Source organism: Chelmon rostratus, chromosome 24, assembly GCF_017976325.1.
Source record: "Chelmon rostratus isolate fCheRos1 chromosome 24, fCheRos1.pri, whole genome shotgun sequence".
NCBI lineage: Eukaryota > Metazoa > Chordata > Actinopteri > Chaetodontiformes > Chaetodontidae > Chelmon > Chelmon rostratus.
The window spans coordinates 7,977,696-7,999,183 of NC_055681.1; the positions used below are offsets into that span (position 1 = coordinate 7,977,696).

At 44.5% G+C, this 21,488-nt stretch overlaps 1 protein-coding gene across 3 annotated transcripts in view; it reads left to right on the top strand.

Annotated features, from left to right (window-relative positions):
* The first annotated feature begins 3,402 nt into the window (after positions 1 to 3,402).
* Positions 3,403 to 21,488, top strand: part of farp1 (FERM, RhoGEF (ARHGEF) and pleckstrin domain protein 1 (chondrocyte-derived)) — a 54,505-nt gene continuing 36,419 nt past the window's right edge. For all 3 annotated transcript variants that reach the window (XM_041965816.1, XM_041965818.1, XM_041965817.1), the window contains exons 1-2: positions 3,403 to 3,601; positions 8,598 to 8,825. In XM_041965816.1, coding sequence (XP_041821750.1) covers positions 8,652 to 8,825 — 174 coding nt within the window. In that variant the 5' untranslated portion in view covers positions 3,403 to 3,601; positions 8,598 to 8,651. The remainder of the gene's footprint in view (positions 3,602 to 8,597; positions 8,826 to 21,488) is intronic.

Sequence of the window (21,488 nt, forward strand, 5' to 3'; positions counted from 1 at the left end):
CTCTCTCCTCTTCATCCTCTACACATCAGACTTCAGACACAACACATCCAGCTGCCACCTCCAGAAGTTCTCCGACGATACAGCCATCATCGGATGTGTATGGCAGGGGAACGATTTGGAATACAGGGAAGTCATCACTAACTTTGTCGACTGGTGTGGACTAAACCACCTGCACATCAATGCCAGCAAGACCAAGGAGATGTTGATAGACTTCCGCAGGAAAGCAGCACAGACTCCACAGGTGTGCATCCAGGGATTTGACATTGAGATTGTGTACACCTAAACAATAAACTGGACTGGTCCACGAACACTGATGCCCTGTATAGAAAGGCCAAAGTCCTGAGAATACTGAGGTCCTTTGGAGTATGTAGGTATGTAGGACATTACTGAAGACTCTGTGGTTGCATCTGCAGTCTTTTACGCAGTGGTCAGAAAGAGACTCAATAAACTGGTCAGGAGAGCTGGCTCTGTCCTGGACTGCCCTCTGGACACCACTGAGGATGTAGGTGAGAGGAGGATGTTAGCCAAGCTGACATCCATCATTGACAACCCCTTCCACCCCCTGCATGACACAGTGGGGGCCCTCAGCAGCTCCTTCAGTAGCAGACTGCTGCATCCACCCTGCAAGAAGGAACGCTACCGAGGTCCTTCATTCCATCAGCTGTCAGATTATTCAACTCCAGTATCACATAACATAAAACTGTGTTTTTGTTTTTTGCCAAATAATCTGTTTTTTTCTTGTCATTTATGCCAACATGCGCTCGTTTCCTTACATTTAGTGCTATTTATTTATTATTTTTAATCTGAAGGCAGCATACAATGTTTTTTCCACAGTTACTTATATAGTCAAAAAAATCATTTTAAGAAAGATCCAATGGACAACAAAGGTTACAGAATAAGAAATAAAATCAACAAGAGTCAAATATAATGTAGATAATATATAATTTAGATAACAAAAGTTCAAACTTTTCCTACTTTGAGAAGTTGCTATTTGATTTGTTTACCTGTTTTCAGTTGTTTTTAACACCTCTGATTGGCCCAGTGCCTCAGTGGTTTAGAGGTGTTACTTTCTGGAACTGTCTATTCCAATAATGAGACCTCTCACACATGAACCAACAAACAGTATTTGTTTTAGTGTTGGGTGAGAAGCCCTGATTTGCTCTCATTGGTATTACAGTAGCATTTGTTTGTGTGCATGATGTTACATCATGTATCCCAAGAGCAATGTAGAGGTGACTAATGATGTCACTGCTCCTATCATCTGCAAAAACAACTTTTATTCACAAATTAGTTTTTATTAAGTGTCTTTTTAGTCGAAGTGTCTTTTTATTCAGTGTCTTTTTGTCTAAGTGTCTTTTTATTAAGTGGTGGACGTGTTGTCAAGCCAAAGCTCGCCTCACTCCAATTGTGTTTTGCTTACATTCAAACTTTTCAAAATGAGAAGTTTGCATCCACAGTGTTGTTCCTGTGATGACTTCTGACAGTGTTATCTGGGGATTCCTTCAGTTTTGGTACTCTGCCTGTCTGTCTGTGTTTTGGTTGTTGTGTAGCAAAGAACTGTTGCTGTTTGACATGTAATGAAGCTAAAAATACAACAGCTGTATGAGGCTTTTAACTGTGGAGTATAGGACACAGACCCAGCCCTTTTTAACCACGGTGTGCTGTCATTAAAAAATGAAAACAAAATGGGGCTATTTGGGCTAATCCGTGTTCTGAAAGAATACAGCACTGTTGTGTTAACCTATGACTCCGGGCACTTACTGGCCATTTGATAAGAGTGATTTTAAGGAGATTATCCTGTTGCCTATAGTCCATGTCTTGGCTGTTTATATCACACTTGTGTGTAGGAAAATATGCAGTGGAAGTATGTATGTGGGTCTGTTTCTGTTCAGACAGGTGTGTCAACTGAGGCGCCAGCCTTTAAATAGTGCTATGACATTCAAAAAACAAGAAGAAACTAAAATGTTGCACCAATTTTTTTTAATACTTTGATGAAAACACACCTGTGTGAACATTGCAATTAGCTTTTCTTGCTTTTTCAGCTGGATCCTCCCCATGTGTTGCTTTATTAACTTCAAACTAAATCTCAACAAAATCTTAAGCTGTGTAGCTTTGTCTCTACACCTGACCTCAATGAGAAAAGTGAGTGTAAAATGGGAAGACCAGCCGCCCAAACATCCAGTGTTACATTTTCTTTCACAAAAATCAGTTTCTTTGGTGCCACAGTCGTTGTAAAATTTGAAAGTGGGCAGCCCTAAAGCCTGCAGGTCCACTGTGCAGCAATTGGTCTGTTCTAATTAAATCTACTCTAAATGTGTTTGTTAATAATGTATGCACCATTGAAGCCCATTATAAACTGACATGATCTGGGCTGTGAGGCACCAGCTGCATAATTACTGGTTTGTATTGTGCTTACATAGTGCGTTTTACTAGATACTGATACTAAATCGAGCGCACGTTTTAATATCTCGTGCGCCCGATATAGTTTTTTTTTCTCTTCATGACACTTTAGGTGCTCCGTACAAAAATGCCTAGAAATCCAATAGACTTTATTTCATACCTTATTATTAGTGGGGCCATGTTTTTGTTGAGCCTGTTAGCCTTAAATGAGTTCAACCTGCATCACAGCATGAAAAACTCAACTGGTTGTCACCATAGCTGTCCAAAAGCCCTGCTTGGAGTCCAGAGATGAAGAAGCAGCAGCGCCCTCTGCTGTCTGTAGAGAAGTGAAAAGCTTGCAGCTCCTTGCGATCCTCTCTGACACCTTAAGTTATGTTTAAAATGTGCGTTTACTGAAGCTGTCTTCACTTACGGCCAGACCACTTTGGACACGCCCGACCTCGGAAGCTAAGCGCGGTCGGGCTTGGTTAGTACTTGGATGGGAGACTGCCTGGGAATACCAGGTAAGCTTTTTCACTTCTCTGACAGCAGGGGGCTGCTACCTCTTCACTGGAGGAGAAACCTGGGAGGCAACTGTATCACTAACTAATGAAGAAGAAGAAATTTGGGAGGGTGACATATATGGAATCCATAACTTATTGGACACGTTACATAGTTCAAGTGCGTGTTTTCACGTTAAAGTATTTTTTTCCGTTTTACACTTTTAGAATTCTGAGCGTTGGCTAAAGGATGGTGACGGAGGATTGCCCCTTTAGTCTATGACCGTTAGGAATTCCTGAGCAGGCGAGAGGTTTTCTTCATTCAGCGGTGTATAGATTATGGATGGATGGATGGATGATAAATGCGGCGCAAACCCAAACCCGATGCCTCCACGCTGCTGTTCCCTCATCCCACCGCGCGGTGGCGATGTTGATCTTGCACTCTCCGCCTCTGCCTGACAGTGCAGCGCCGGGCTGCCGTGCTGGAGGCGGTGTGCTGCTCTTTATTGTTCCAGAGCAAAGCTCGGTGCACGGTTTCCCACATTTGTTTCAATGGCCACCGCTCAGAGAGCACGTCCCAGCTGAGAGGGAGCAGTTCGGCTGCGAACACAGGACTTCTTCAGAGAACTCCGCAGCGCAACACTGTGCGGGATTCACCGTCTGCGCTGGAAATACGAGCTCTGACTGACGGACAGTCTGTGGATCAGGAGAAGAAAGACTGGGTAAGGAAATCGTGCTCTCCGGATTAGGAAGCGAGGTAACACGTCGCCTCTCTGGCGCACACTTACGTTTGGATCCAGCCAGATTTGTTGCATTACACGCTCCCAGCCGAAAGCTTCGACTTCTTCACGAAGCGACAGTGCGTGATATTTGATGAGCCACATATCTGAGTATAAGCTCGCCTCGATTGCAAGCAGCCTGCTCATTTTCCTAATCGGCTGAGCTTTCGGAGGTCCAGCAGAGCCTCTGTTGGTGTAGATTAATGATAGACCAGGGCAGCCCTCTCCACATAAGCGCTTCAAACGTGTGCACGAATTGCAACATTTCCACAAAGTTCAGTTCCTAAACTGATCTTTAACTCTGTTTTATACCGTGGCTTTTTGTTATTCCCTGCTGCCTTTGCATTCATCAAATCTTATACAATAGGCGAAGCGTGCCATTGTTACACCATATGCACATTAATATTGAACACACACACACACACACACACACACACACTAACCCTGTCTCTTGAGTGCGATCGGGTTGCCTTAGCCTACTGACATCTTTACCCTGGCCTACAGGATTACTCTGCTAACCTACATCCTGGTGTTTGCACTCTGCCAGCTGTACTCTTGATGTGTGCTCCTTGTATAGGGGTGTGTCTGTTCCATCTCGACAAAGCTGCTGTGTGCATGCATGTTGTGCAGTATCTCGCTCCTTCTTGCTCCTTGCTATTGCCACCCACCCCCTGCAGAATGTGTGCACGGCACCTATGAGGTGACAAATCCCTTTCCTTTATTGATCTCTGGGGGGAAGAGCGCCTTTTGCAAACCCCCTTTCAAGTTGAGGTCAGAGTGCAGGGTCAGCGCCCGTGGTCAGCCTTGCTCATAGGCACTTTATTTTGCTAATGGTTGGTGGACAGTTGCCCTGCTGCCCATTCACTCTCCATCCTTCCAGCCTCACAGTAGAAAGTCTCCTGAGGGCAGTCGAGCAGCTTAAAGGCTCGGCGGGGGGAGGGTGTCACCTTGATAGAACTTGTTATCAAGCACAGCCATTGATCTGCCAAAGACCGCTGTGTGGTGGCCTTGATCTCGCCTGTGCTTTTCTGGTTGTAGTTGACGCCTCTGGGTTAAAGTATACAGTCAGCACAAGTAGCACAGTCTGATCATGGTCCTCAGCCAAGACACTTAAAGGCATCACTTTGGGCGTGAAGAATTTGTAACAGCCTTTTTTTTGCCCTATTTTCCGACATTTAATATGTTAAATATGACTGTTAGTAGCAACCGCACAGCACACACTGAAAGCTTCCTTATCTTCTGTTGCTTTGAAGATCCGCCTAACAAAGTGTTGATTGTGGGACCTGTTTTGAAGCTGGCAAATGTCGCCTGTTATGCAACCTCCATGTGAATATTCTAATCCGCAATGTCGATTTCCAATTCGACATGTGTGCTGTCTTAATTTGTAAAATAGTCAAAATCACTTCACATAAAGCCATAACAGCTTCTCAGTCGATGCACTTTTGTACACACACACACACAAACGCACACACTCACATCCGATTCCCATCCCTCTCACAGACTCTTGGGAAACTTTCAGCTAACACCAGTTCAAAGGCTGCCTGAGAGGCCTCCTCGGTCCCGCCGAGTTAAAGCCCTGCTGCTGGAAGCTCCCACAGTGGCTTCCTTTGTGCCCGTGTGACCAGCTCACTCTGTATTCCTCTCTTGCTCAGCTAACTCCACGTATAATCCTCCAGCCCTTACTGAGGAGATGGTGATACTCCTGCCTCCAAATTTCCACTCTTTGCTGGTGAAATTAATCCAAAACCAGGGTTAACACTAAATTAACCATCAGTGTTTTATTATCAAGGTATTAAATCGATCCAGTCCACATTTCTGGTTTTATTTTCAAGGGAAAGCTCATTAAAGGAGCTGCAGAAGCTGCTGGATTGTCTTTTGTGTTGAATTGCAGGTTCAGGGACGATCACTCTCTTACTGTAGTTGCTGTTGTGGGTTTGTAGGGTCTTGAAATTGAACCTGTCAATGGGTTTTTGTGAAGAGACTGAAGACATGCTGGCAACAAACCAGCCCCGCTGCCTCCAGGATATGACCTGCTGATGTTTGTCAGGGTAATTGGCACCTGCTTGTGAGCAAATGATTAGGCGGAGCTTTAAAACTGGCTCTGAGTTGACACTTGTTTTGCTTTGAAGGGTGACACAGGGAGGCAAGGCGGTGACCCAAACTGAGTGAGCGTTGGCTTTCCTTCAGAAGCCGATAATTCCAGCACTTTTGGAGGAGGAGCTTTTGGTCAGGTGCTTCTTGAATCGAGGCGATTTGTAATTTCAGTCTCGGTCCTTGTCAGACAGATAACAAACAAGTGATAAGCAGCAGAGCAGAGCATTCATTCGGGGGAAGTAGCATGCACACAAGCGAACGTTCCCACAGTTGTAATGAGTAACTTGAATGTCAGGTCACTTCCTTGGCCGGGCTCCAGTTTCCAGTTTCAGCTTTTGTCACCATGGTGAAGAGAGGCGCTTGTTTGTGTGTGCAGGTGGAGAGATTAGCAAAACTCGCTTTGGAAATCAAATGACGAGATTAGGTGTGAAAGAACAAAGAGGAGGGTTGTCTTTAGAGTTTGTTTGCAAATGCACATTAGTATTTCCACCAGAAGGACACACAAGGATTTTTTTGTGTCAGTTGATGCAGGAAGAAGTCCACTTTCACACTGAGGTCAGAGGTCAGCCACGGAGCAGCTGCTCTGGACCTAGGAGGCATTCACTGGCTGTGTGTTGTTTCCAGGGCGTCTTCCTTTGGCTATCTGACCTGGACTCAGGGCTCTGCAGTCGGGCTGCAACTAACAGTTAGTTTCCTCATTAATTAATCTGCTGGTTATTTTCTAGATGAGCCATTTGGCTTATAATATGGAAGTAATTTCTGCCACTAGAGGTGAGGGTTGAGCAGTATGACGGTATACACCGTGCAATGGTAGAAAAGTGCCTTGTAAATGCAGTTTGCACTGCAGGGGGCTTTCCTTACTGTCTCTGCTACATACATTATAACGTGATGTGAGCTGGTTTTCAGACAAACATAGAAGAAGAGTGTGACCAGAAAACAGGGAGGAGGAGAGTGAAATTGTAAATACAGAGCAGGAGGCATCCTAGCCAACCAGTGTGGGAGTATAAAACCATTTCTTCATTGAATTTATAAAACAATTACTGAATCTTGATATATGCTGCTACAGTGATATAGAATTACAATTCTCTCTGTCAGGTCATAGTGACAGACGACCTTGAATAAAATTGGAGATTTGTCTGGGTTTGAACATTGCTGGAAACATTTGGAATAATATCAGTACAGAACAAAATTTATGACAAATGTCTGGTGTTTTAATGAGCAACTGTTACATATCATCTCCTCAGTTGTGTCTGCTCAGCTTTATGGGATGAACCTGCATGGCATCTTGTGCACCGAGGCTTCACTGCAGCCTAATTGTCCCTCGCAGTGAAAAGTGACCAGCAGTGAGTGAATTTTAGGATAGTCTGCAAAAGACAACAAATTATACACCAGTTTTCCTCTCCAGATTTGGGCGTATTTCTTAGGCGGAGACTTTGGAAATGTGAAATGTGGGCCTTACACTGCACAAGGTGAACGCTTTGCTGAAGGAGACTTAAACAGGGTGGATCTTTGCCATCATGGAGCATTTGATGCAGGTCATTGCATGCTCACTGCACCACCAATTGTCTGTTTATGATTAACCGCGCCGGCTCTTATTTGCCACCATCAAGAATGCAGTGTGTGTATGCCGCTTAAGAGAGGACAGAGGATTTTAACCTAAGATCTAACAACCTGATACTCATGATGTCCAGTAGATCCCTAATTACATATTGATTCAATGACTGATGTTGTGACTCTGGGCAAGACCAAATGTGACTGAACTCAAGACAAAACAGCAATTTCCCCTCAGAGAAAGCAAAGAAATAGATCTCAGAGAGAGTGTAATGTAATTTCATTGTGCTGCACGCTAACCGTGCCTTCAGACACAGATTAGAAACCGCTGTGTTTGTATGTCGGGGCAGTCCATGCCTGCATTGCCCCCCTGACCGCCCGCTAGAACATTCCTCTGCCATGATGTCACCAACCGTCTGAGAGCAAATTTATTGTCTGAGGTTGAGGTTTATCAAGTGTGGGATGGAGGTGAGGGGGGGGGGGGGTGAGTCTTGTCTTTGTGTGTTCTCAGACCGTATCTCATCTGCCCCACTTGTGAAGCCTTGATTCAAGTCTGAACTGGTCTTAAACGGAGCTCTGTGTTTGGTTCGTAGGAAATCCCACCTGCATGAGCTGCAGCTGGAAGAAGTGTGTGTCTAGCGAGGTGTGAGACATGTCTGAGTTTAGCTGTGGAACTGTACGGGGCCGTTCTAGTCTGTGGTTTACAGACTCGTCTCATCACCCCGACCAACATAAAATCACCACTTAAAAACTCACTGACTAAATGTCTGGTGGTTTGTCCTTTGTGCCAGGCCAATTTAACCTAGACTGAATACAATGCAGGATTTATTTGCACATTTCTTGAACTAATTAAGCAAAAAGTTTCCCTCAAAGCAGCGTTTTCTCCATCGCCACAACAGAAGCTCGTACTCTCTTTTTAGATTCGAGACATGGTATTTTTCTCCACATTCAAGACCGTCAAATTAAGCAACTTTAAACCTTCATGTTCTCAGGGAAGGCTGAAGGGAGCATCTCATTGTGCCTGGTATTCCTCAAAATGGAAATGCATTTTTTCACCTCTCACACCCACAAAAGGCTTTTGACAAGTGTTGTATAAAAATAATTTCGGAATACCGTACAAGGACGGTTGTGTGTATAAACATGCAAGTGCACAGGATGTGATCTAACTGCGCTATTTCAAAGAAGAGGGCCTGAGTAGAAGCTCGGCTGTGAGTGGAAATGTATGATCCTTCTGGCTTAAAACTGTCCACTATGTGTGCTGAAATCTAAAGCTATCCTTTCCTTTCTCCTGCAGACGTGAACAGAGGTGCCTGCAGCTCGAGAGCCCCTCGCCGTAGCTTCCTTCACCATGGTCGAACCAGCCGACAGGCCGTCGACAGCCGGTCAGAGGCTGGGCGCCCCCGAGAGCTTCGGGGTGTCCACCCTGGAGCCAGGCCTGCGTCCTCCTGCCCAGCCTCCAGGACGACAAGTCTCCATCAGGGTTCAGATGCTCGATGACACACAGGAAGTCTTCCAGATATCGGTGAGTAACATGTGTCTGTTATTGTCTGCTTACACGTGTGATTGGAAATAAATCAGGGATGTTAGTGGCAGCTGTGCGTAAAGGTTTAGCCACCTGTGTCTTTCATTGGTTTTACTGGTGTCAACTCTCGGTCAGAGAGGTCAGTGGCATGTTTTCACGGGAGAAAAACACAAGTAAATGTTTGCTGTTGCACTTCGTTTTCGCCTCAGTTATTCATTGGTTATGAGGCTTGTAGTAAGGCTGTACTTCAGAGTTGTGAAGAAATGCATTTTGAAGCCATTGTTTTACTCTGTAAACCTCGACCATAAGCCTTGAACACAGTTGTTCACATCATAAAGTTCTTCATTTTCATGTCGTCCTGGTTTTCCTGGGAAAACAAGTGCAATAAATCTGTATTTGAAACTAATTAGGGGCTTCGAGAGGCACAGTTTTTGGATGTTTATTCCTGCTTAAATAACTCTTATTTAAGAAATTTGCAGGCTGTATGTACTGATATGTTCTGTTTAGACCTGAAAGATGAGTCCAGATTTTTAATATGGCAATTTAGTTTTGGCTACATAAAAAAGAAGCAGTTGTGTGTATGTCTCATCTTTTTATATCTCTATCTATATATCTATAGATATAGATAGCTGTATATATAGCTGTAATAAAACACAAGAGATTTGGTTTATCAGTGGGGACATTCAAATACTTTTCCTTCCGTCTGTATGTAATCCATCACTACTTGTAGCTGCAGGAGGATAGCAGCTCAATATGTCCATTTACCTTGAGTTTTATCTCACATCTCCACTTCCTGGAGATACACAGGAAGTGGGATAGAAGCCAGCTTCCTGTCCAAACACGCCACACCTACAGACCCCTGACCCTGCCTCACAGACAGAAGCACACACCGCAGCATTTGCTCCCTCTCTGTTTCCATCTCAGTTTTTCCAGCCTCTGCTTGTCAATAAGCGACTCCGAAGCCCGCGTTCGTGATCAGCGCTTTGGCGTGTCATCTCCGGGTGGGAGTGGTCTTGATTTTCTGAATTAGCGCCTGCCGCAAGCTGACAGGGAGTTTAGTTGCGCGCCTTCCTTGGCAATTTGCACGCCTTTAGAAAACCCAGCCGCAGCATTATCAGCTCAGAATTTGGGGAGTTTTTGTGATGCTAATTAAGAAAGAATCCAGCGAGTCACTGTCTCAGCTGGCTTGTAGAACGCCCATGGCTGCCAGTTTGGCGAGCCGTAATTGGCTGTTGAGAAAATACCAAGAATGCATGTGGTTGTCAGTGTGTCAGTGCCTGAGGATACATGTGTGGCTGAGTGGACCGTTTGACAGACGGCTGTGTGAGGGAAGTCATCTGCATGTGTGCTTTGAGCGTTTTTCCAAAATCCTAAATTGACGTCTTCTCAAATTGATGTAAGCTTGTGGTTCTCCACAAGCAGCAGCAGAAGCAGACCTCCTCATGACAGGGATCTCGCGCCCATCCTTTTTCTATCATTTTTCACACACGCACACACAAATTCAACGTCCTATCTCTTTGGAGCATCTTTAGACGTCACAGCTCTGACCACAGGAGAGCAACAACAGCAGCACGGCCGCAAAATACTAACGCAGCGCTCGCACACGCACTCGCAGGTTGAGATTTGTTTCCTTGCTGTCGCCAGAGCGCATCCAGCAGAAGACTGGGCGGGGAATGGTGATGAAGAGGAGGCGGAAGGAAGGATGAGGGGATAGAAGGAGAAGAGAGGGCAGGAGGAAGTGAATGAAGAAAAGGGAGGAAGTAAGGAGAAAATGAATGGCTTTTAATGTTTTCAGTGCTTATAAGGGTGAAATAAGGGAGGCTTTGTCTTCTGAGCTTGACTCACCCAATCTGTCTTCTTCCCGTTACAATGCCTTCCAACGTGTGAATGAAGAGATACGCCTGCAGCTTCCACTGACGCTGGCACTCGAGTGGGCATTTTCTCACCACAGGGAGGCAAAGTGGAAGGCCTGCTTATTAACTGAGCCGGTTATCTTAAAAGCTCAGCCGGGGGGGGGATGCAGAATGAGAGCAATACATTATAAAAAAACAGAGGGCTCTTTATTATTAACAGTCACACTTTTTTCATTGTTATCTATCAGCGCTGCCGTACTCTGGCACGGCTGTGTTGTTTACTGAAGCTTCCCCTGCTCGATGCTTGAATTTGAGCCTTTTTTATTCAATGTCAGTGACTTTAAACCCACTGGCCACTTTATTTCCAGCTCAGTCCTTGTTGTGCAGATAAGAGATCACAGTTGAACAAAAAAAATAGCCTCTCAAATATGGAGATGTCCTGCTTTTCTCTGCTTTATATCATATGAAAGTGAATATCTTTATTTTGGGCTGACATTTAAGGTCTTCACCTACCTTGGGCTTTGAGAAACCGGGACATATTTCTGATATTTTAAAGACCAAACGATTAATCTAGAAAATAATCATCAAACAAGTGTTCGTTACAGCGCCAGGATACTTCATGCTTCTTCAATGCTTCATCTCCCCACTCCACTTGTACATGTCTACGTCTTTTTTCTTCAATACTAACATTGCATATTAAGCCTCTGAGTATTTAATGGGGATTGGTCACGTACCCGGTCCACTAAACGAGGGGCCAGTCTGCATCCCTAAGGGGACGTGGCTGCTGGCTCAGGGGTTGACCATGGTCTGGGATCATGATGCCACCAGTTGGCTTCTACTGTGGGTCAGAAAGAACAGGCTCAATATGTCTTGGAAGGGTATATTACATACAACACACATGTCCAATGCTTAATAAATTCAGTTTTAATAATTCATTAGTGAATAAATCAAGTGCATTAATAAAAAAAACAACAACATTTGCAGCTTTCTACTGCAGCGTACAGTGAAGTTACATCTCTTGGATCCAGATGGTTAACGCTGAGCGCTCCGACTTTCATCCTCCAAATTCTATGTCGTGATACTTCCGGTGTTTTGGAAATCAGCCGTATCCTCAGGCATTCAGTCGGGAATGTGGCCCCCGCTGAAGCACTATGAACGGACTCTATTAGCAAGATTTCCATGAGGGGCAGTGTGGAATCCGTTGAGGTCCCACAGAGTTTTAGCTGGACCCTGAATAGAGGCTGAATACCATTTAAATCTAATGCAGCTTTTTAGGACAACAGCAGAAATAGTCTGTCCAGCGTCTGCGCGTAGCAAACAGTAAAGCATTTTTCATTATTTCTCATTTTCTTTTTCCTCTGAGCTGAAGCTGAAAACATTTATAGTGCATTAGTGACCACTGCAGCTACACACACATACACACACACACACGCACACACACACATGCACACACACTCACTTGGAGGCTTCATTATTAATGTGGAATGGAAACAACATGATGGAGGAGTGTGTGAGTGCAGAACACTGTCGCTCACTCCTCTTGGTAAATAATTGAAGGTAGAGAGGATGTGCTGTGTGTGTGTGTGTGTGGCGTGCGTGTGTGTGCGTGTTGCATGCATTGCGAATAATGGAGGACATATGTTTCTCATTTGCTTTGAGTTGGTTTCACCTGTTCTGGTCTAATTCAGTATCAGTGAAACCATTCTCTGAGCCGATTTGTAGGTTAGAATGTGGCTGCATTTGCTTTCACTGTGGACTGGCCATGCACGAGTACTCCACAGACACAGTATTCCTCCTGTTTCTTCCATCACACAAGTTCGAGCATTGTTTTAACAATTTTAATTTGTTTACGCTGCAGTGTTTACTTGTCAGGGGGGAAACTCTGTAGCACGATTTGCCCTCACAAGTAAAGCCTCCTGCCCCAGATTCTCTCAGTCTGTCATGAGGTCACAGCACCAGTGATTGAAGGGGAGTTTTCCAAAGGAAACCATTCTGGTTTGTGTGGTGGAGATTAATAAAAGTCAGAGAAAAGGAACAAGTGACTGCACTTTGCTGGAGCTCGCACCTGTTTCTGCTTGGAAATACAGTTTTAGGGATAGCGTGTGCAGCATTCAAACACAGCAAACTCTTAAAACACATTAATGAGCCACACTATGTGCAGGTTTGCCTTTATTATGGTGAGCACCAGCACTGTGGTGTATTTTGAGTCAGTCTCACATATGCTGTCCCACTGCTGTTGATACTCAGTGGAGCACCCAATGTTTGTTAATCCGCAGCAGAAAGTAGTACTCAACAAATGCGCTATTTACTCCTGTGTGAGTAACTGAAAACCACAGCGCTAAAAATGATCGATTTACTTCCTTTTACAGACGGACTAACACATCATTGGCTTTGGTCTTATTTTAGGAGATTTATGTAAACAGTAAGCTCATAGAACTGGATTTATCCTTTAGCTGGACTTTAATGTGACAGAGACCAGGCCAGGAAGAAAGAGCAAAACAAGGTGACAGTGAGTTTAAAATGACATGTTTTGTTCTGTATAAAACCAGCAGGGAAGAAGCAGTAAGTGTCTGGACAGCTATGTTTTTAACATACCTACTCTTTTTTTTTAGCCTGGTGGTTTTTACATTCAGCCCATTTAAACACTGGACTCCTCCATGATGGCATCTGCAGCTGTGCTTCACTACAGATTTGTCAGACATCTGCAACATCTTCATATTCATAGCCTTGAATTGGACTACATTATGATGACAAAGATGAAGTCCTGGTGAGTCCCTGGGGAGCAGTTGAGCTCAGTTAAGCCTGTCCCCCATGGACGTGCCCTTACAAAGACATCGTACTGGTTCAGGTGCATCCCATTTGGTCTCTTTTTTAAGATGATATAGTCCAGAGGGAACATTATTTTTGTCTTTTATCTGTCAGTGGTGTCTGATTGGTTAATATTTTTTCGACACGCTCTTGTCTAACATGCTTGCTTGACCTTAATCCCTGCAAGACCATCCAGTATGTCTGTACCAAGATTGACCTTCTCAGTGGACGTCAAAAGCTTTAAAAACAGACGTCTGATAGCAGGGGATGCCGGACGGGGGAGTGCGTGGGAGGTGGTGTGCGTGTTCTGGCTCAATAAGATCACTGTGGGGTTTTGGTTGCACAATTGGATCGCAGCTTTGTGATCTGCATGGCTCCTGACCTTGTGTGTGTTTTCCGTCTCAAACAGAAATGTGGGAAGATGCAGGACTACAAGGGGGAGGGGATATGAGGATTAGGATGATAGAACCGCTTTATAGACGACATCATTTGATGGACTAGTGGTCCCCAAAGTCCCATGATAAATGAGCTACAAGTCCCCTTCCACATTATGCGCAAACACACACACACACACGCACTCATAGCTCCGATGTGGAGCAGTTGACATTTCAAATAGATGGGCCTTTGTGCTGTCGGCTACCTTGGGAGTAAAGGACACATGTGGAGGGAGCAGATATGAAAGGAATGAGAAAGGAAGATAGTGAGTCAGTCACACCTTTAAAGAAAGACAAAAGAAGACAGAGAAAGATGCAATGAGAGATGAGGATTCCTGTTTATTTTTGTTTCTATTGATCTGAATGTTTGTCATGTCAATGTCTCTGCATCATGTTGTCCAGATGCTTTAAAGCCGACCTTCCTGCTCTCATCTCTCCTCCACAACAGAGGCATGACTGCCTCACTGTTCTTCCACAGCTGAGACCTGGCCCGAACAAGAGCAGAGGAAATTAGTTTTAATGCAGCCTCCCGTTAGTGAATTAGCATGCACAGATCCAGACGGTTGCAATTATCTCTGGACTTAGTCATGGAGTTATTTTTGAACTTTGGGCTGAAAAACAAAATTCAAGAGTCAGCTTGGATTCTCAGATTGAATTTGGAGATGTGTACTGCAGCATTTTACCCTGGAGCATGTTAAATCGCAGCAGGGATTCAGTTACTTCCACCAGTTTTATCTCTTTTATAGAGCTGCTTTTTTCCCTGACATTTACACTGGAGAGAAGAGGGAGACAAGCACAGAACGATAAAAGACGTCAGAGTGTGTATTTTGACGCTTGGAGCCAAACTATGATCTCGTTTTTTTTTTTTTTTTTATGTCTTCTAAAGTTGGCAGGAGTCCGGGCAGTTACGTTGCAGGGGCTTGGTTTCGTGGGTAGATGCAAGGTGATGTTTAAAGGCAGAAAAATGCAGTCATTTCAGGGTGAGGCTCAAACACCGGCTTTGTGATCTCTGCAAGTTTATGACCCGTCGTCGCAGCGTGGAGTCGAGCTCTCGCCACCTTCTCCCCTCCCTCTCCATCCATCCCATCTCCAAACCTGATCATCCAAATAATCTCTTTGCTTCTCTCTGCTCTCTTGGAGCGCTTACAGAACTAACAGTAGCTCGGGCAGGCCTCATTCATCATCGTCAGGAGAGACCTGCTCTCTGTGTGCCTGTAAAAACCTCCAGCCCCTGATCGACCCAGCACCGTAACACACTAAACCTATATTGGTGCTGTTTACATGGGCTCACATGGGCCAGTTTAAACCACGTTACGTTGGTATGTGAGTTTATATGTCAGTGTGCATGAACATATAAACAGAGAGTGCACATGTGCATACTATGACCTGCCCTGCAGTTCAACCGACTCTGAAGACTAGTTAATTACAGACCTATTAAAATAAATATTTGATTAGATTTGTGAGTGACATATCTCCCCCCTCCTTCGTGACTCTCATAGATGGGAATGGGGAATGGATGTGAATAAATAATGTATTGTTTTCTTTTTTTAATCATTTAGACACATGGGTGACTCATCATCCTCTATTCAGAGTCCACAACACAGACCTCTACAGAACTATCAACCTGCAACATGAAAATTTGTACATTGAGGTTTCTGGGCCTTTTCTGGCCCATGGCGCCAGTTTTAGATCCCACAACTCGCCTTGTGCGAAATCCAGCCAGACATAGTTTATCAACCAGGCACAGCAGTCTCGTTCAGCTTTGATTTTAAGAATCCAGCCTCCTCCTGAGTCCCTGGTTAGCTCCTGTTACCATGTGGAGGCTTTTATTTTAAAAACCTACTCCAGAGCCCCTGGTAACCTCCAGTTTCCCAGTTGAGAGTGGCTGAGCTGTCCAAAGCAACCGCGGACACACAAGTATGTATGCGTGTGTTTCTCCGTGGACGCTCATAGTGCAAAGTGTGTGTGTGTGCTTGTATTGTATGGAAAAGGACACGTTTTTCTACGTTTCGATGGAAAATTTGGCATGAAGAATTTGAATGGAGAGAAAAATTCTGCTGTTGTCTAGCAATGGTGCCAACTAAGGGGGGCGGGGCTTACAAAGAGCCAGTTGTGACCCAGATATCAGTCTTTTCTGTGTCCCTCTGTGATGTCCCGACCCAAAGGTTAAGAAACATGTGGATGCAGCATGCTTGCATTCAGAGCCTCATACAGAGGAACTGTGTATTATGTAATGGCTGGCATTCAGTGTCTCATTCCTGTGGTTAGAGACCTCAGGGAGGGACTTCTGAGGGTGGACTGAGTTTCCGCTCAGCTAGTTCTACTCTGTACTTCCTTCTGTAGCTGACCCCGTAGTTTGACCTCCCTGTGGAGCAAATGAAGAGTTTCTGCAGGGAATTCAATGAAGACTCATACTGTTCAAGTTCAGGCTGAAAGAGTCCTCTTCTCTGGGACTGGTTAGATATGGAACACATTAGAGGAAGACTTGAACAAGTAGGTGCTGTTGCACTCTCCCAACAGAAGCATGCATTTCGTTAGTTTGCTCTTCAGGTGGGTGTGTGCACGTGGAGGCACGTGGAAGCATTTAGACGTGCTGAGTTCAAAGACAGGGCCACAGACGAAGCTGCCTCCAAGCTAGGGAGGAGGGAATGAGGGAGTGAGACGGAGATTATTGCTTCGCTAGTGAAGGACTGCTGCTGATGGAGACCCAATTACCGAGACTGTTTGTGAAAGGGAGCCGGATGGGGGTTGAAAGAAATGAAGCGCGCCCCAGCGAGGGGCGAAAAAGAGACGTGGTGTTACTGTGAAGAGGGAGATTGCAGCTCTGGGAGAGAGAGAGAAAGATGCATACAGACGCACATCCGTCTCCCACAGAAGCCTTTTGCATTGCGCCGTTAGCCAATGAGTGAGCAAACACTGTCCGCTCTGCTTGGCTGCTTTTCTTTCTTTTTTTTTTTTTTTGTAATTGCAGTGAATGAGGTCCCCAGTGAGGAGGCTGGTCAAGCCAACAGTGGAAGAGCTGGGCCCCATTTAGGGTAATCACTGGACCGCTGATTCACTGTGCTACACAAAACCACAGAGACAAATTTATAGTTTTTGTGGATTACACTCACAGGTCTGGAGGAGCCTGCCGAGATGGGCTTATGGTGAAGATTTCACTGCTGTTTTTACAAGTTTGCCTTGTCATTCCATTCGTACAAGTGGGATATTAATTATTTCCTGTATATTATAAGAGTGGTGGTACTTTGACGCTTAACATGCTATAATAATATCCCAACCCCCTTGTCATCACAACCACTATTCCAGTTTGGCGTGGTAATACCTTGGTGTTGTTGTTTTACACACAATGGGAAATTAACCAGCCACTAGCCAAATGCTGGAAGGTTTATCATCAGAACCAGACACCCTGGACAGCAGCCAAAACTCATTTGCAGCTCCTGTTGTATTTGAACAATGAATCTGGCTCAGGTTGTCGGGTAAAAAAACAACACTAGTGACGTATTGATGTGTTTTTGTGATGCGTGTTGGTGTTGGACGCAGGAGTGTGCTTCAGGCAGCACTGCTGCTTTTCCCAGTCAGGTCATTTTCACCACATTTTGAGGTTTGACTTTTGATTCTGCCTGAAAACGATGCGAGGCAGTGAGGGGGAGTCCACTGAACGAAAAGCCGCTCGGGACTAAAATTAGCTATTTACTGTTCTTTCTCTGGTGTGAGCCAGACAGGTTTATATGTGTGGAGTTATTAGGTATTGTTGCTGCTCTTTCCAGCTGTCTCTGCTGCCATAAATCTGTGCCCGATGATGGAGGAGAGTAGTTTGCTTGTGTCAGGGTTTTCCCTTGGCATACTAGGCGATTAAAGTCACCTAAGATAGCTTGAGTTAGAGGAATGAGGGCTTGAATTCTCCCCAGAAACACACCACTGAGGAGAGAATCAGATAAGGGTAATTGAAAGTGCTTCTGGGTTACATTACCGTCTAAATGGAGTTTGGACTCTCTTGTACCCTTGTTTTGTTGCTGTTTGGAGAGTGAACTGTGTTCTGGAATTAAGCAGTTCCTCAGCATGAGAGGCTGCCGTCCTTACTATGAGAACCAGTGCTTAAGATCAGAAAAGAAATGCATAAGTGGGCTTGCTTAGAGTTTAGCAATCAGCTTAAACCCAAGTGTCAGCTTCAGTATCCTGAATGAGATCTCCTCCTTAATAAGTGTGAACCATGGCTCTTTATTAAGCCTTTCCGAGGCCATAGAGCTGCCTCGCTCGATCCCGGTGCTGTAGCTTCACTCCCCAGGCTTTGGACGCTGTTGAGTATATGTGTGGGAGCATGCTGCACCGGGTCCTCTCTTCAATAGGTGAAGTGTTCCTTAATCTCTTTCCTCGCTCCCTCCTTGTCTCCGTTTGGATGTTTTCCAGAAGTCTCAGTGGAATTCAATGGCGTCTCCCCTGCTGCGTCCCTCAGTCTCCAGCCGTTTGTCTCTGAGAAACTAGCAGAGGAATGTGGCCTGAAATGTGATGTTTGGGAGAAAAGGTGGTTTTGTTTTTCACCGATCTCCACCTTTTCTTTTTTTTATGATCGCTCTCTTCCCTTCTTTCTCCAGGCTTCGTGCCCCTCTCTCTGTCAAGACATCTCATCATGCTCATTGCTCAGGTCTCATCATTGCAGTTTTCAAAGACAAGACCATCATAATTCAGTTTGGAGGGCACCGTTTCTTTCCAGACCTTATTGGGAATTTCCAGTATTGCGTCCCCCGATGAGTCACTGTCACCACTCTTCTGGCTTTGCCTTCTGCTGTTTTATTCGATTGAAGTGTGTTTTTTCTAACTTTCAAATGGATTGCTAGATGGAAAGAGTTCATTTGACGTAGAGTGGCTGCAGAGATTGTGAAGAGATTAATTTTCATCTGATATTTGGTGTTTATGGTCGGATTTGTGTGTTGATTGACATGTTATAATGTCACTGAGATATCCAGTTTTAATTACATTGAAGCTTCTTGGCTGTGGCATATCTCTCATAACTACACACATATGTGTTTCCCGCAGACCTAGTTCAGTTATTCAGTTGTGTTTCCACACCCTTTTTTTGCTCCTAAATCATTCTTTTCAGCAACACGTGCAGGAACAAAAACACATGCCAAGCTCAGGCATTTGTGATCTGCTTTGTTTGGCTGGTCCTTCGCTCTGAGGGCAAATGGGGTGAAGGACCTAAAGCTCTAAAAATGACTGAATCAAAAGCAACCACACCACACTGTACATGATGCTGATGAGCTTTTTTTTAATTCTGCCTTTGACTTCTATCATGCTCTAAGTTTTGGAACTACAAATCTCATGATGCTTTTGGGGGTGTTAACAGGAATCATATAGAGCCCCGCTTTTTTAAAGCCTGTATTTATTTACATTTGAGTAAAGTGACACCAGGATGTATGCCAAATGAGCTACGAGCACTTCCTGTTTGCAGTGTAACCATGGATGTATACACAACTACCACTGAATTATTTTGACACTGAAGAAAACTTTAAAATGTGATGATTTTCAGGCAACTTCTGGAGGTGTAAGTAGCATCTGCTTGTGGATTTATGGAAATGATATCCTGGGAAGGTGGAAGCTGAATCTAAATTATGTCTGACATGTAAGTGTGTTCAGATTTGACTGAGTTATGACTCAAAGGAAGAGTGGGATTATTGACAGAATCGTGCCAAACGAAGGGTTTTGCAGGATCTTAATTGCCTCCATGAGCTGTGTGTTACAGCTGCAGCCACATTGGTCCCTGTCAAATTATTTCAGAATGTCTTCCATGCCAACCTGCGCTCTGCAGCTACCCATGCCGAAAGTATAGTCATGGTACTGTAAGTCATGTGAGACAAAAGCTTTCACCGTTTACATTTTATCGTCCTGTTTCTCGATGGAGCTCCAGAGGCCTTTAGGAAAAAAAAGCAGCCCTGTTGCGAGATTTACGGACCTCATTATTGCACGAGGCGTAGTACAAGCAAGCTCGCCGCCATCCTGCACGAGACAGCAATTGCTTTTTAATGGTACAGCATTGTGCATGTATTCCCCTCTGCTGCTTGATTTAATTGTCTGCCTCAAGTGTGCTGTGAGCCTTAACGTCCACACACACACACACACACACACACACACACACACACACACTGCACACTGAGACACACCGCCGTCTTCATTGCAGCCTGTAGTCATTTTCATCATCCCCCATCAGGGTGTTGCCAGTTTGATTTCCCACAGTGCCTTGCTGTCACTGCTGACAATGCGAGCAGGTATTTTGCCAACAGTCCAGTTCGGCATATGTGTGTATGTGTGTCCATCTGCCTGTGTGTGCGTGGACAGCCCTTTCCCTTCTGGCACTGTGGAGGAACTGGCTTTGACGTCTTGCCAGTAGGTTAAGCCGTTTAACCTAATCTGAATGGGAGGATGTGATTGGTGGACAGTGGAGGAGGGAGGAAGCCGCTCTTAGCTGTCCTGCTGTTCAGTGGTATTTTTTTAGTCTTTTTTCCTTGAGGGGAAGTTGTAAAGTTCAGGCTTCATTCTGTTGCCTCATACAAGGGTGCTATTGAATGTAGCAGCGGTACTAAAAAAAAGTCAATGATGAAAAGGAGGAAATGAAATGATAGCCATAAAAACCTGTTCTTTATTCCATACCACGTTAATTTGAAAAACTGCAGTGATGGTAGTTTGCAACAGGCTTAGTAAATATCCCTCGAGGTGTTTTGAGCCACAGCGCTTCAAATGTTCATCAGTCAAGATGGTGCATTAGCTAGTACCAACAAGCTATTAGGAACATTTTCTTTCCGGTGACATGAACAGACCAGTTGTCGGGTGTACCAGAACAACAGCCAGGAGTCGTTGTGATTTGTCCTCTCATATGAGAACCCATTCTGTTGCTTCAGGCAGCGACATCAGGACCGTCAATCTGAAGCTGAAGTGGAGCACAATTACTTTAACATGACACTATTAAACCAGAGTTTATGGACTTTTGTGCTTGATCCTTTCAGAAAATAGCCTGTGTTTAGGCTTTTAAATATAGCACAGAATATTTAGATTTATCTCATTTCTCCTTTTCCCAGTAAATGATCTGGAACAGACAGAATGCAGAAGAAAATAAAAAACAACAGAGTGCTGCAGCAATAAGTCCTAAATCCCAAAAATGAGTTAGCATTGTTGCACTTCCCCAACGTCAATGCATTTTTTGAACGTTTTTGGTCAGATGCTTGAAATAAGGTTATAATATATAATAAGTTTAAGGTATTTTCAAGTTTTGTTCTATGACATAAAATCTGTCAGTGAATAACCCACTCATGAAGTTTGAAGTTCAACAAATAGTAGTGTAGTAGGAAGCCGAGTGGTGGTGATGTGGAAATCATGCAACGCTAGCTTTTTACTTCTGGCAATTGCATTTATGCTTCAAAAACCATAAGTGGTGTTCATTTGTGAATATTATCTTGCTGAGCAAAGATATCCTAAACTTTTGTTTGCCTCAGAGCTTATTTATTATGCAATAATCCAAAGTCCAATGGAAAAAGCCCATTGGCTTCTTGTTTCGGGAACTAACTTCCGGGTTGGCC